Here is a 16,602-nt window from a genome sequence, read left to right as displayed (position 1 = left end):
TACTTAATTTTCTTGTGTTCTTGGGAGAGGAGTATTTTTCATGTTTTTCTTGTTTGTACAGGTTACCATGATTTTAAATGGTATTATAATAAAAAATATTGTGGTTTTATACAATTGATTAACTAAACTTTAAGTTGTCTTTCAAAAAATTATCCTTAAACCAGTCGTTTAATAAGTTGCATAACTAGCTCCAACACCCTACATCATATTTCCTCTCTCCCATAAACATCGAGGAAAAATAAAATCATATAAGTTGTGAGAAAAGCTGCACCTTTTTCATGCAATACTTAATGTTCTTATAGCTAGCTCATATCAACTATGTGCGCATTAAAGGACTTTCAGCACTGGGTTACTCACGTGATTACAAAACAAAAACCAGTTCCTGACAGATAACTTGAGCTGCAGGTTTTCCTCGAAAGGTAACGTTCTTAATGTTGGCCTACACTAAAGAACGCAACGAAACAGGTTATTTACTAGTCAACATTATTAAATCACAATTCACTCGAATCTACACCAAAATGAAGAATTTCCTTTTATTTACATATGTTTTACTTTTGAAAGGTAAGTGTTTAAAGAGATCATGAGACTTTCTCTTTCACTTAGCTTGCTCATGTTTGTTTGAGTTCAAGTTTATGTATGCTATTTTTAAGTTCAAGTAAAGACGTGATTAATTGAAGTAGTTATTGGCGAATGTTACTTTTGTAAAGGTTTACTTTAGTTCTTAGGAGTCATTTGCAAATGTTCTACTTGAATCTCTTTTGAGAAACAGGTGTGTTTGGTGCTTCAGATGAAGAGATGTCGGTGACGGAGGGTGATTCTGTCACTCTACACACTGATTTTAACGAAACACTGAAAGTTGAGCTGATACGTTGGAGATATGGACCTGATAGTGCTCCTATAGCTCAACTCAACAGAGAGATTAATAAGATCTTATATGATGTTCTTGACGGGAGATTCAGAGGCAGACTGCAGCTTAATGATCAAACTGGATCTCTGACCATCACTAACATCACAACTGAACACACTGGAGTCTATGAACTACAGATCAGCAGCAGAAACGAGGTTTCATCTAAGAAATTCAGTATTGTTGTTTCTGGTGAGTGATCTGAATTTGATCCATACCTGTGTAAGTAAAAAATCTGTTTAAAAATCTAAAAAGATACTTTTCTGGAATATGTGGTTAATATATGGTTTATGTAATATAATATTGCTTTTGATACTGATAGGGAACTAGATAAATAAATAATCTATTTTTCAGCTCGTCTGCCTGTTCCTGTCATCAGCAGAAACTCTTCACAATGCTCTTCATCATCATCCTCCTCATCCTCAGAGCAGAATTGTTCATTGGTGTGTTCAGTGGTGAATGTGGGTCATGTGACTCTCTCCTGGTACAAAGGAAACAGTTTATTGTCCAGCATCAGTGTGTCTGATCTCAGCATCAGTCTCTCTCTACCTCTGGAGGTGGAATATCAGGATAAAAACAGCTACAGCTGTGTGCTCAACAATCCCATCAGCAACCAGACTCAACACCTGGACATCACTACACTCTGTCACACATGTGAAGGTACAGCAGAGATGATATTATTTGTTCTGTTCTTCTCTTGTTCTTCTAGCACATCAAAAGTTGTATTTGTTAACTCTTTCTCTCTGTTCTCTCTGTAGTGGATGCATCAAGTTTAACCACAGCGGACGGCTTATCGTTAGGTCACATGGTGCTGATCTGCGTTGTTGTTGTAATTGCTGTACCAGTCTTTGCTGTGGTTGGATTGTTCATTAACTCCTGGAAATATAAAAAAACAGATCAACTGCGTAAGTTAACTCACATTTAACCTGTTAACCGTCACTCACATTTTTGAACATAGACTTGAAAGAAAATGGGTTTCAAAGGATGAATTTTGAGATTTTCAGTTTTCAACTGATATATAATTTCTGATGATTTCTAAAGTGTGATAGAGAAAAAGGCAAGGTCAAAACTTCTGTTATGATGTATGGTTTTTGAGGTGCACTCTAGCCATAAATTAATCTATTACTTTTCCTACATAATTTTTCATAAAAAAGATTGGTAAACTATCTATTTAGGAAACTCAGACCTTTCCAATGATAAATAGTGTTTAAGATTAGGATTTAATTGTAATATAGTGAAGTACACGTAGGCGTCCTACCGAGGGAACAGGTGACAGTTAACAGGTAAATAGAGCAAGATTAGCTTTATTGTGCAAGAATGCAAAATAATTCAACCACATTTAAGTAATTGATTTACTTCATTGTTTATGTCTGACTCCTAAACAAGACTAAACTGAGATGAATAAAAACTAGCAGTTCCTACCTGACTAACTAATATAATTAAAACAAGTGAACCGTCAGAACAAACAAACAAAAGACCAGCAATAGAACAAATAAACACCATAGAACTAAGTTACGAATGAAATAAACAGTGATTTAAATTCTAATATTCTAATAATTCTAACAATCAAATGTTAAATACAATAGCATATGAATTAAATATACATACATTTTTATTAATGCTTTTTCTTTTGTTGTTTTGTAAACATTAATGACAGAGAGCAACAGGTTAGGCTGTTGTCACTTTAAGACCTAATGCGTGGATGTCATGTACTGACACGCCTCCAGTCTTCTCCCTTTTCTGTCATTTGAATGCAGTTACAAAGAAACAATGGTTTTCCATGGTTTTCAATCAAATATAATGCTTGTACTGAATGTTTACTCTCTGTCTGGGTTCTCCAGCGGATGATTTAACAGAGACACATAAACTGAAGACAGTCTCCGCGAGGTTGGGAGAGTCCATGACTCTAAACACTGGTGTTACTGAAATAGAAAGTTTTGACGTGCTGCAGTGGAGGTTTGGAGAATTAAACACAGAAGACACAAGCCCATTCACCGTCATCGCCAAACTGAGTGGTTGTGATGGGCAATCCACGCACAGCAGAGTACAACTGGATAAAATAACTGGTTATCTTACAATTAATGACATCCGATCCACAGATTTTGGAATGTATAAACTGAATATCTCCAGGAAGGGGAGAAATGTGATTTCCAAGACATTTATCGTCCAAGGTGAGAAGCTCAAATCATTTAGGAGAGTAAAGATACATTAACAGAAGATAGATGATCTGAAATGACTGATTAGTTCATGTAGAATTCACCAAATCTGAGATAAATGTTCCATACAATAATCTTTTGATGTTTTTTATACAGATTCTGCAGAAAATGGAGAGAACGTCCAACAGGAGACAACAGCATTAATGAATGGAGAGATTATGAAAAACACTTCTATCAATCAATCAATCAATCAATCACCTTTATTTATATAGTGCTTTAAACAAAATACATTGCGCCAAAGCACTGAACAACATTCATTTGGAAAACAGTGTGTCAATAATGCAAAATGATAGTTAAAGGCAGTTCATCAATGAATTCAGTGATGTCATCTCTGTTCAGTTTAAATAGTGTCTGTTTTTATTTGCAATCAAGTCAATGATATCGCTGTAGATGAAGTGACCCCAACTAAGCAAGCCAGAGGCGACAGCGGCAAGGAACCGAAACTCCATCGGTGACAGAATGGAGAAAAAAACCTTGGGAGAAACCAGGCTCAGTTGGGGGACCAGTTCTCCTCTGACCAGACGAAACCAGTAGTTCAATTCCAGGCTGCAGCAAAGTCAGATTGTGCAGAAGAATCATCTGTTTCCTGTGGTCTTGTCCTGGTGCTCCTCTGAGACAAGGTCTTTACAGGGGATCTGTATCTGGGGCTCTAGTTGTCCTGGTCTCCGCTGTCTTTCAGGGCAGTAGAGGTCCTTTCTAAGTGCCGATCCACCATCTGGTCTGGATACGTACTGGATCCGGGCGACTGCAGTGACCCTCTGATCTGGACACAGACTGGATCTGGTGGCCACGGTGACCTCGGAACAAGAGAGAAACAGACAAATATTAGCGTAGATGCCATTCTTCTAATGATGTAGAAAGTACGGTGTTATGTGAAGTGTTTCCGGTTCCGGTTTACCTAATTAATGCAGCCTAAAAATCCTTTAACGGATTTGGATATTAAAAGCATATTAGTATGTTATGTGTATGCCAGGTTAAAGAGATGGGTCTTTAATCTAGATTTAAACTGCAAGAGTGTGTCTGCCTCCCGAACAATGTTAGGTAGGTTATTCCAGAGTTTAGGCGCCAAATAGGAAAAGGATCTGCCGCCCGCAGTTGATTTTGATATTCTAGGTATTATCAAATTGCCTGAGTTTTGAGAACATAGAGGAGTATAATGTAAAAGGAGCTCATTCAAATACTGAGGTGCTAAACCATTCAGGGCTTTATAAGTAATAAGCAATATTTTAAAATCTATACGATGTTTGATAGGGAGCCCTATCTTCTATATAGTGACTGTTGCATTTAAATAAAACCTTTCTGCTTTTATGAGCTTTTAAAACTGGAAACTTTTCTAAAATGTATACTGCATGCTATTAGCCTGTGAAAAGTAAAATGACGGGGTTTCTTTTTTAGTTTTTGTTTTTATGGTTATTTTTTTCAGTCTGGGGATGGTTGTTTAGTGGTAGAAAAGTGAAGTACAAGTCAAGGTGTGGAACCAAATGTTTTCTGTGTAAACTTTGTTGAGTCAGGGCAGATAAGGGCTATTTGTTGGCCCCAGGGAAAAGGAAAAATAATACCAGCACAGTCAGAGGTTGTAATCGAGGCATGCGCACTTGTTCGGCCTGATAGAAAGGCTTATGTGAGCTTGGTAGAACCATGTCAAGATGATGTATTGCCAGGCCAGTTATTGGTAGCACGATCATTGAGCACGGTTTCAAATGGTAGAGTTATAGTCAGAATCTTAAACCTTTCTCCAGTTCCGTTGATGCTTTTTCAGAGTTGTCGGTTATGTCTGATGTTGAGTTGTGTCCATCAAGGTCGTAGGGAAATGTAAAGTTAAGACCATTGGTTAATGAGACTTTGGAGGTCCGTATTGCCCATCTAGATTTGGTTCTTTAACCAGGAGGACCCAACGAGGAGGGCCCAACGGACTGATCCAGTGCTATTACGACTCTGGATCTATGCGGACAGAGGGAGAGGGCACTCTCCAAGAGAGCGAGCAGCAGAAGATCGGTCTACCCAAGTGTTGTTGCAACATTGGGCCCGCCTCTGTGTGGATCAGTGACTGCTGTGTAGGGAGGTATGTGATCCAAAGACATTTGACGAATGCAAGCAAATAGCAGTGTCTGCATTCACAAGTTCTGGAACGGTTGCATGACCATGCAGGACGCCTGGTTGACAGGGTTTGATCCGTCAACGTTTTTTTCTTTGGGCCGGGGCTGGTACGAGAAGTGGAGAGATGGTGCCTTCAGTGTGTTCGATGCAGCCTGCACAAGAATCCTGCAAATAAAGTGAGTGCCCCTCTTGTATCTAAACAATCAGAATAACCTCTTCAGAATGTTTCTGTTTTTATTTTTTTGTCACTGGAGACTGCACTCTGTAATATATTGGTTATGATGGACCACTTCACTCATTATACCATTGTATTTTAAAACAGAGACTGCTCAATATTGATATTTCTGAGAAGGCAGCTGGTTGGTTTGAAAATTACCTCTCAGGCAGGACTCAACTTACAAGTTGTATCAGGGGTCCCACAGGGATCGGTGCTGGGCCCAGTTTTATTTACCATTTATGTAAATTACCTTGGTTAAAATGTCCATAATGCTCTGTTTAATTTTTATACTGACGACAGAATTATTTACACCTGTGGAGAAACCCTTCACCAGACTTTTCAGTATCTGCAGGATGCCTCGACACTGTACAATCTTGGCTGTCCAACTTGAAGCTTATGTTGAATGCAAGTAAAACCAAGATGGTACGGTTCTCAAATATTAGGAACTCCACAACTATCCTTCCAAACATTATTACTCTGCAGGGAAATCTAATAGAGTGTGTGGCTGAGTACAAGTACTTAGGACTTTTACTTGACGACCATTTGACTTTTAAGGCTCATATCCAAAATTTTGCCCAGAAACTTAGATTAAAACTAGGGTTCTATTTTAGGAATAGGGCCTGTTTTTCTTATGTAACAGGGAAGAAATTAGTTGAGTCTACTTTCCTGCCTCTTTTGGAATATGGAGATTTTTTTATATATGCACGCCCCTAATAAATATTTGCACCAATTGGATTCAGCTTATCAAGGTGCATTGAAATTTATTACAGGGTGCAAGCCTTTCACACAGTTGCACACTGTATAATCTAGTCCAGTGGCCCTCCCTTTCTCAGCGCAGGCTAACCCGGTGGCGATTGTTAATATATAAATCCATCATTGGGACATTGCCCCTTTATTTATGTAGGCTTATGTCCTTTAAAGTCAGCACTAGCTCTCTACACTCTAATGATTATTTTAACCTGGTTGTGCCTAGGGCTCGCACAGAATTGGGGAAGCAAGCATTTAGAATTTCTGTCCCATCAGCATGGAACCTGTTACAGAATGATTTAATACTTGATAATTGGTCTCTTTTGGTCATGATTTCCATGGCCAGGGCCCCTTGTAAAAGAAACTTGTTCTCAAAGGATTTCCCTGGTTAAAAAAAATTAAATAAAAATTATTCAGTTGCAGTGCCTACTACAGACCAGAAGGCGGTGACTACTGCAAGGGTGTTGTGGAAACATTTTTTACAGTCATTTTAGGGGGTTTGATCAATTGCAATCTAACCAGGGCCCAAATTTTGAATCAAGGGTCATTAAAGAGCTATGCTCATTGTATTATATCAGTAAGTCTTGTTTCAATTGGACACTGTTGAGTATGCTGGACACTTTAAAAGATGATCAGACCAAGGCTTGGGACCAGTATGTGGTAGAATTGGTACAGGCCTACAATAAAACCCTTCACCCTTCTGCAGGCTATATCCCATATTTTTTCATGTTTGTCTGTCATGCAAAATTGCCTATTGACATTATGCTAGATTTTTGGGGACAGTTGACAGCTGGGTGCATAACCATCAAAAGAGATTAGTGGCGGCCTATTATCAAGCCCCAAAACAAGTTGGTGATTGGTTTAATTCTTATTCTGATTGATTAATTGTTACCAGTCCTCTGGCCTTTGTATGTGTTTGTAATTGTTAGTGTGTGTGTATAGGGAGTATTATAGTAGGCATGTATTGAGTGGCCTTTTGGTGTGTATTGAAGTGTGTAATTTAACTGATGCACATATAGATTTTGATTCCTTTGGTGTTTGCTGTGCAATGAAATTGTGTATAACTGGTGGCACATGAACTAATTTCTAGATGTTGAAACCCTCTGCTGAATACCTTTCTGCTCGTTGATTGCTTACTTATTCTAGGTAACTTGTGATCTTTCAAATACAATATTAATTATATGTGATACCCAGTTTAAGCAGCTGCTTTGCCCTTTTGAGGCTTTAATATGATTTGTAGTATTGTATAAGAATGAACGCCATATTTGTATTTATTATGGTTGTGTGCTTGAGTCTCCTTGGCTATCGATGCCCAAAATAAATGATCTTGTCCAGTCAGGAAACTGTTTGTCTCTTCCTTTACTCCTTTGAATTTTATTGGAGTGTTACACTATGCTTTATCAATAAGGTGTATGCTTTGCTTTTTTAATCACTGTTCTTAATTCATTAAGCAATAGCATTTTCAAATAAGGGTTTTCAAAGGGAGGAAAACGCTTAACTTGAGACTTTACGTGTTGCGTTCATATTCCGGTCACATATATCAAACCTCTTTACAAAGAACTCTATAGAGTTATAATATTGAAATTATGAAAAATGGCTTTATTGGATTAGATGATTGTTTAGTTATAGTTCCTGTGAATGCTGGGGATGTTGATCATCCAAACAATGGTAAGATACTGTATTACTGAATCTCTCTGCATGTTTGTGTTCATATTAATCCACACACAAGACATTATTATTATTATTATTGGTGGTTTTTGGTTTTGTTTTCAGCAGGTGCAGAAACACCTGATCAGCAGAGACATTCACACAACTGTAAGTTATCGGACAGCTAAACAATTTAAAGGTTCCCAATTGGGTCTATTTGGCTGATACCATTACAAAGAACATTTACATTTACAAAGCAACTTAAAACCATTTATCCTATTAAAGCTCAGAAAAGCACAAGAGTGGTGAAGCCAGAGTAGACCCAATGGACAGTCAATGCAACTAGATAAAAGTTGGAGAAGTTATGTGGGAGGATAAAATTGACCAAAATGACTTTCCTGCATGTTTAAATGGGATAAAATGAAGACTGAGGAAGACCTATATAATGAAGAAAGATTCAAAAACAGGTTGAAACTGAGAATCTCAGATCATTTAGAATAAAGATCCATCAACACTGAACAAGTCAGATGATTTGAAACGACCAATTAATCCAACGACAATCTGTCAATGTTTTTTATTTTATTTATTTATTACAGAATAAATGAATGCGCCAGAGATGGCAAAATCATTGATGAATGGAGAGATTGTTGAAAACGCATATGAAGTGACAGTTACATTATCCTTATTTCGAATTAAAAAAAAAAACAATTCAGCTTTCAAACAGGTGAAAAGCGTGAAGCTGCAACACGAACTTTTTGTTATTTTACCGTCGATGTAACCTGACCTTGTTTTTTATGCAGGTTTATGTGCATTGCATGTCTTTTACTTTTTGTAGTGTTCGTTTTAATATTGTTTAGTGTAAATAAACGAAAGAGTAATATTTAATCGTTTTCTGTCCTCTAGTGGACAATCTAAAACTTGCACTGTTTCAAACAGTTGTCAACTTAATTTTTAATAATAAAATGTTTATCTTATGACATTTATCATGTTGAATTTATGTCAAGTTCTGTAAACCTAGGACTAACTGTATTAAGTATGATATTTGAATTAAACCTTGAACTTTGACCTACTGGTGTCGTTTCTAACACACCCATTGATTCACGTCAAAGCGTCACTCTGAGTTGAATATGAGAAAATCACGTGTGCAAAAGTAATTATGCTAATCTCTCCGTGTGCGGTTTAGCTCGTTTAGAAACCGATCGAACGCTCAACGGAACAGTTTAACAACTATGGACAACTTTTACTGATCTTTCTCTCAGGTGTTCAGAAATATGGAGACTTTTGTTGTATTTTTTATTCTGTTGCTCGTGGATGGTGAGTGGATTTAAATGGTTTCGAGACTTAAACACAAAAATTTTAATATCTGTGTGATATATCAAGTGACCCTGGACCACACAACCTTTTTTGTCTTAAGTGTCAATTTTAGGACGAAATTGAGATTTATACGTCATCTGAAACCTGAATAAATAATCTTTCCATTGATGTATGGTTTGTTAGGATAGGGGAGATACAACTATCTGAAAATCTGGAATCTGATGGTGCTAAAAAAAATTTAATACTGAAAAAAAATCATCTTTAAAGTTGTCTAAGTGAAGTCTTAGTAATGCTTATTACTAATCGAAAATTACGGTATGGCATTTACTAATTATCTTCATGGAACATGATCTTTACTTTTAATCTTAATGATTTTTATCCTAAAAGAAAAATCAATCATTTTGACCCATACAATGTTTTTTGGCTATTGCTACAAATATACCCCAGAGACATAAGACTGCTTTTGTGCTCCAGGGTCACAGATATTATTTATACTCATTAACATAATTTGTTGGTCTGTTTTGTGGAGCTTAAGTAAAAAATAAAAAATAAAATAATTCATTGTATTGTATTCAAACACAATATCCTTGAAATGTGGACTCCACTCTTCTCCACACTATAAGACTGAATAGAGAAGAAATTGCATTAATTAGTACAATATTAACCCTTCGACTAGACTAAATCTCTAAAACAGTCTCTGTTCTGCAGACGTGTTTAGTTTTGTGGTTGAAATACAGTCAGTGTCAGCGATGGAGGGAGATTCTGTCACTTTATATACTGATGTTACTGAGATACAGAAGGCTGATCTGATACTGTGGACGTTTGGATCGGACAGCACTCGAATAGCTCAAATAAACCGAATTTCCAATAAGATCTCATTATATGAGGATGTTCTTGACGGGAGATTCAGAGACAGACTGAAGCTGGACGATCAAACTGGATCACTGACCATCACAGACATCACAACTGAACACACTGGAGTTTATGGATTTCTACAGATCTTTGATGGAAATGAAGTCACACCCAAAAAATTCAGCATTGCTGTTTCCGGTGAGTCGTTTTCTCGATGCATTCGGCTTGATTTCATTGCATTGCAGTGTGGATCCATTATAGACCTTAATCTCTCATGCTTTCCAGCATTTCTTCCTGTTCCTGTCATCAGCAGAAACTGTTCTTCTTCATCATCTTCATTTTGTTCATTGGTGTGTTCAGTGGTGAATGTGGGTCATGTGACTCTCTCCTGGTACAAAGGAAACAGTTTATTGTCCAGCATCAGTGTGTCTGATCTCAGCATCAGTCTCTCTCTACCTCTGGAGGTGGAATATCAGGATAAAAACAGCTACAGCTGTGTGCTCAACAATCCCATCAGCAACCAGACTCAACATCTGGACATCACTCAGCTCTGTCACACATGTCCAGGTATGGCAGCTATTAGCTAATTCTCATAGAGCTGATATCAGCCGGTCATGTTCTAGCACCTCAGTCCTACATTAATATCGTCTCTGTCTTTCCTTTATAGCACCAGGTTTGTCCAGAGCTCATGTGGCACTGGTTTGTGCTGGTGCTTTGGCTGTGGTTGCAGTTTTGTGTGGGATTTATTATTACTGTCAGCACAAGACGCCTACACAAGAAGTCGAAGGTAGTGTGTGTTACCTACAGCAAATATTACAAAATATAGTTGTGCATGAAGTTATCAGTTTATTTAAAATAACTGATTGTTTATACAGACAAACCTAATGCAGAACTTATCAAGCTAAATAAAGGTAAGGTTCAATTTAACGTATGTGAACTTACTCGTATGTGGCTTTATTCTCAAACATCATTACACGCTTAAGTAATCATATTATAGCTATAGATGATAAAATGAAATTTAAGTCATGTGATGAATGTTAAAGATACTTCATTACTGAATCTCTCGTGTTTGTATAAATCCACACACTCACAGGGATTGTGATCTGTGTTTGTTTCAGCAAATGGAGAAATGTCTATTGATTCAAAAAACGGTAAGTTACCGTCCAACTGTGTGTACCTTACTAGACCGATCAAATAGTGTTTTTTAATGAAGTCTGTGATTTTGTTTTAGTTCCTTTGCTAGCTATGGAGCTAAATGGTAAGATACTGTGTGATAATATGTGGTTATTATTTCTGGTTCTTGTCAAGTTAAGCATATTGGGAACGTTTTTTGTAAAGCTGATTAGAAAATAAATAGCATAAAATCAAAAATGGCAGGGCAAAATCTTCGGAATGTTTAAAACTTCCAATTCTTTTTTTAAATAATAATAAAAAAAAATCTTTGTTATGAGGATGTTTGAGGCAGCATAAAAGGGATAGTTTACCCCAAAATAAAACATTCAGTCATAATTAATCATTCTCAAGCTGTTCTAAACCTGTATGCATTTCTCTATTCTGTTGAACACAAAAGCCAATATTTTGAAGAATATTGGTAACAAAACAGCTTACATTGTATGGAAAATAAATAAATAAATAAATTGTAGTGAACTATCCCTGTACGATAACATTCCATTTGAACATGTAGCAAACATTATTCAAATGTAACTTTTTAATGTTTTCTGGAACGTTCTAAAGTTTATTTGTGAATGTTCCCTGATTTAAAATGTCCAATTTTTCTCTTGCGAGAATGTTAGGGAAAACATTAAGGGGACACTACATTTTATAATTTAGCAAACATTTAAGCAAATGTTACTTTTTAAATGTTCCCTGAACCGTTTGAAGTGTTTAAAATGCGTTTTCTTTTAAATCTTAAAAATAAAGGTTCTTGGTTATGAGAATGTTAAAAGAAAACATTCCATTTTATAATTTAATGAACATTATGCAAATTTAACTTTTGAATGTTTTATTAAGTTTGTGAATGTCAGGTTTTTTTTTTTTTTTTAAGCATTTTATTTTTCTTGAACGCTACTAAAGAGCAGATAACTTTGAATGAACATTCTATTCGTGTTACTGGAAGAACACTTTGAGAGGAACTTGCCAGAACGTAAAGTTGTGTTAGCTGGGTGTGAGGCTGAACAGATAACAGGAGGAACTGGTTCCAGACTGTCTTCAGGTGAAAGGTGTGACTGAGACAGAGTGGAAACTCCAAAACTGTTCACACTTTGCTATAAATGCCACTGTTTTTGGAGTATTATCCATCCCAGATATAGCATAACTGTGCAAACTAAATCTCACCATCTAACTTGCATTTGTCTGCTGCAGGCAGATAGTAAGTTACAGATTCATCTCGCTTTTCCGTTCAGAAATCAAACAGATGGTTTGAACATTTCGGACTACATTCATTCATTTTGCTGACACTTTTATCCAAAGCAATCTAAGCGGTTTATCCTATAGGGAGTGACTTGGTGAAATGCTGCATTGCACAGCTATCAAATCAGCACTTGTTTGGCAGGAGTTGTGGGAGAAAGAGGGTGTTGCTGGGTCTTTCTCAAGCCAAGGATGATGAGCTTCATTGACAACTGACAGGCGTTTCAAGAGTCTATAGATAGAGCGAGAGATGAGGAGACTCCGGCGTGTTGAATCATGTTGTCCGTTTCTGTTTGTTCTCCAGGTGTGTTTCTGAAAGAAGATGACGTCACCTTGGTGCAAATGAGTGAAGACCACTCAGTCAAACTAAACACTCATCTGACTCAAACACAGGAAACTGACATAATATGGTGGAAGTTTGTTGATTCCAAAGATGCTAATAGTGCTAAATTTGTTATCATAGCTAGACTGAATAAAACCAACAATGAGGAATACCTATGTAATGAAGAAATGTTCAAAGACAAGTTGAAACTGGACTACAGTACCGGATCTCTGACCATCTCAAGCATCACCCCTGAACATTACGGATATTATAATCTACAGATCATCAGAAAAGGAGCGATGGTCGTTCGTACGTTCAGTTTTGTTGCTCATGTGAGTAGGTCAAATCATTTCAATGGAAGCTGTTAATGAAAATAGTTGTCTTTGTCAGTGTGGCTTAATTCATTGTGAATAGTTATTCATCACTGTATTGGGAAACTAATGACATTTTTGGATTGATGGGAACATTTAAACACTATTTTTACCTTCTATGCTTCTTTTGTTACAGGATCTAATGAGAAGAGAACGGACACTAAGCTCTTTTCAGAGGAGACAAACCTGCCCTTGATTACAACCGATGACCTTCCCGTGTATGAAGACTGGAATCGCATCCACATGCAGTTCAACTGCCAAAAACAATAAACACCCCCTACATCCCTAAACACAAAACACTCTAATGATAGGCGAGAGATATAGAGATATATATATAGATATACAGAGATTTAGATATATATATAGATATAGATAGATAGATATCTAGACTAGGGCTGGGATAAACTATTATTTTTTAAACGATTAATCTAGTGATAATTTTTTCGATGCATTTTTCAAGCATTCAATAAAAAAGGTCACCCAAAATACTTTATTTAGAGCAATTGAAAGAATACAGTAACCAATGTAAACTTGAGGGCTTTAAGCTAATACAGAGAGTGCTTTACCAAAAAAATAAATAAATAAAATTAACAGTGGGAGCCAGCAGCCTGTCACGGAGAAAAAAAAAATCTCTGAATGCTCCATGTGAAACTTTGGCGTTCCGCCCTTTTTCTGTCGTGTTTAATGATTTTGATTAATATGCACAAGGGAGAGAGCAAGAAGCGCTCATGTTGCTTGAAGACTGTGAGTGTGCGCGCACAGCCGGGGTTCTCTCTCGTACGCGCCCTGTCAGGCGCAGCAGTCATTCTATTCTACATCAGGCCGGCGACACACTGGATGCGTGGTGCAAGCGTCTCAGCTGCGTGGCGTGTCTGTTTTTAATTCGGCTCACATGTTAACAGGTTAGAGCATGCAGACTGCCAGCGTGAGACGGGTGTCGGCTCGAGCCGCGCGGAAAACGCGTGCATGCTAGAAATAGAACCAACGCCTATTTTTCACGCTTCTGGAGTGTAAAGACACAGAAAACGCGAAGCAGCCCCCACGCTTCTGGCACGCAGCAGAGACGCCACGCAGCCAGTGTGTCACCGGCCTCACTCACTGATCAAATAAGGCTTTGACAGCCGCCAAAAAAAAAAAAAAGATCAATGCAGAAAAACCCCTGGATTGGTTTAACGTTGGACAGAATGTTGATCCGGCCATCGCGTATATTCAGCGCACATAAGGTAAAAGTTTTGCAAACATTTTTAGAGAAATAAAAACAGGTCGACGAATCGATGCGCATATTTTGCGTTGACATCATCGATGAATTCGACACGTTGTCCCAGCCCTAATCTAGACCTAGAGATATCTAGATATAACTAGATCTAGAACTAGATATAACTAGATCTATATTTAGAACTAGATCTAGAACTAGATCTAGATATAACTAGATCTAGAACTATATCTAGATATAACTAGATCTAAAACTATATCTAGACATAGAACTAGATATAGATCTAGAACTAGATCTAGATATAACTAGATCTATATTAGAACTAGATCTAGATATAACTAGATCTAAAACTATATCTAGACATAGAACTAGATATAGATCTAGAACTAGATATAGATCTAGAACTAGATATAACTAGATCTAGAACTATATCTAGATATAACTAGATCTAGAACTAGATATAAATTTAGAACTAGATCTAGAACTATATCTAGATATAACTAGATCTAGAACTATATCTAGATATAACTAGATCTAAAACTATATCTAGACATAGAACTAGATATAGATCTAGAACTAGATATAGATCTAGAACTAGATATAACTAGATCTAGAACTATATCTAGATATAACTAGATCTAGAACTAGATATAAATTTAGAACTAGATCTAGAACTATATCTAGATATAACTAGATCTAGAACTATATCTAGATATAACTAGATCTAGAACTATATTTAGACATAGATCTAGATATAACTACATTTATAGATCTATATCTAGATATCTCTCTAGATATAGATAGATATCTCTCTATATATATATACACACATCTAAGAAGAAAATCAATGTAATTTAATTTGCATTTACTGTCTTTGTTTGATAACACTATTTTGGAATAATTTGTGTGTATGTGGGGGGGGGAGTGTATAAATATAAAAATGTGTACAGCTTTATTTCTACAACTAAATATATATATATATATATATATATATATATTACTAAACACTTGTAAATAAAATAAATATATTTTTAAATTCAAAAATATGTTTTTGGTTCTTCCTATGTTTAAAAGAGAACATTCTTTTTAAAGAAATGCATGCTGGGGGTTTTCAAGATTATGACTGAACTGCAGTCAAATTGTCCTTCAAAAATGATTTGACCATGCATTGATATCCCTAAAAAAAAAGGGGAAAAAAAGAAAGAATAATGAATAAAATTAACATAACCAATCCTCTAAACATAAGTTTTCACATGCCGTGTGAAGAAATGGATCAGCTTCTTTCAGTTCAAGGTAAACGCATTGTCTTCTGGGTATTTCTAACTTCAGAAACTTTTGTGAGAAAAGCAAAGTTATTTAGTTGTAATGTTAGTATATTAGACTTCATGTTATTTAGATGATGTGCACCTATTGAGTTATTTGTAGGTCTAGCCATTACTTTATCGCTCCTCCTACGAGAGGAGGTGAAACAACAAAGTCTCCCCCAGCAGAGAAATCAAGAGTCGATTTTTTTTAAAACCCAGTTTGTCTAAGCAGAGAGATGACAAGTTTTTTTTTTTTTAACAGCTCATCATTATCATACAGCAACAGCAGACTACAACATGTACAGACTTCATCCATTTAAACAGCACGTTAAGTGTAATATATTACTGTTTCTCAGTGTTCATTTTCGGTTAGATGTAGGCTACTCATGAGATTTGGAAGGGTTTTTCGGCTGGCGACATATCAGAATCAAGTATGTTTACACATTCAAGAAATTAGTTGTTTTTCGGACTGACATTTTTAAAATGAAATAGCATAACGTGGGGATTTTTTGAAAATAAATAAGCTTGCCTTTTCCTTTAAGCTGACAGGATAATAGTCAATAATTAAAGTTCTGTAACTAAGAAAAGTCATGTTTTCTAGCCTCTTTGAATCACGTAGTTGGAGGCATTGGAGAAGACGGTCATCTTGAAGTGCAGTCACAGACGTATTGAACTTGAAAAACCACCGACAGTCCACTGGAGACACAATGACAACAGGAATGTTTATAATATTACCCACCAATCTGCAGCTCTTTGATGAACTCAAACTAAATAATGCATTAAAAATGAGTATGTTTTAATTTATACGAAAGCTATAATGAATGAATAATTTGTGTGTTTATTAATTAATGTTCTGTCCTCATTCATTTAAAGGTGATGTTAAGGATTGTGTAGGACAGGAGCAGCAAGAATAGATGGTCGGTGGTACCTCCGGAGAAAAAGGAAGCTACAAAGAATTCTGGGTAAGAAACAGGAAAAGCACACAGGTTTGC

The 16,602-nt window shown here is 36.4% G+C and overlaps 2 protein-coding genes and 1 long non-coding RNA gene across 3 annotated transcripts; all 3 read left to right on the top strand.

Annotated features, from left to right (window-relative positions):
- The first annotated feature begins 487 nt into the window (after positions 1-487).
- LOC113080562 (SLAM family member 9-like) lies at positions 488-3,264 on the top strand. Its single transcript, XM_026252723.1, has 5 exons — positions 488-561; positions 764-1,096; positions 1,259-1,564; positions 1,663-1,760; positions 3,217-3,264. The coding sequence occupies exons 1-5, from the start codon at positions 519-521 to the stop codon at positions 3,262-3,264; spliced, it is 828 nt and encodes a 275-aa protein (XP_026108508.1). The 5' UTR covers positions 488-518.
- A 1,792-nt stretch (positions 3,265-5,056) lies between these two features.
- Positions 5,057-6,299, top strand: LOC113080568 (uncharacterized). The gene is made up of 3 exons (XR_003281901.1): positions 5,057-5,182; positions 5,269-5,393; positions 5,540-6,299. It is a non-coding gene; the product is annotated as an uncharacterized LOC113080568 (long non-coding RNA).
- Positions 6,300-8,965: 2,666 nt separating this feature from the next.
- Positions 8,966-13,450, top strand: LOC113080564 (uncharacterized). The gene is made up of 8 exons (XM_026252726.1): positions 8,966-9,142; positions 9,851-10,192; positions 10,280-10,561; positions 10,662-10,781; positions 10,870-10,905; positions 11,113-11,145; positions 12,705-13,054; positions 13,230-13,450. The coding sequence occupies exons 1-8, from the start codon at positions 9,100-9,102 to the stop codon at positions 13,287-13,289; spliced, it is 1,266 nt and encodes a 421-aa protein (XP_026108511.1). The 5' UTR covers positions 8,966-9,099; the 3' UTR covers positions 13,290-13,450.
- Positions 13,451-16,602: the final 3,152 nt, after the last annotated feature.

Source organism: Carassius auratus, unplaced genomic scaffold (genome assembly GCF_003368295.1).
Source record: "Carassius auratus strain Wakin unplaced genomic scaffold, ASM336829v1 scaf_tig00031568, whole genome shotgun sequence".
Taxonomy (NCBI): domain Eukaryota; kingdom Metazoa; phylum Chordata; class Actinopteri; order Cypriniformes; family Cyprinidae; genus Carassius; species Carassius auratus.
This window is presented reverse-complemented; position numbering and strand designations above follow the sequence as displayed.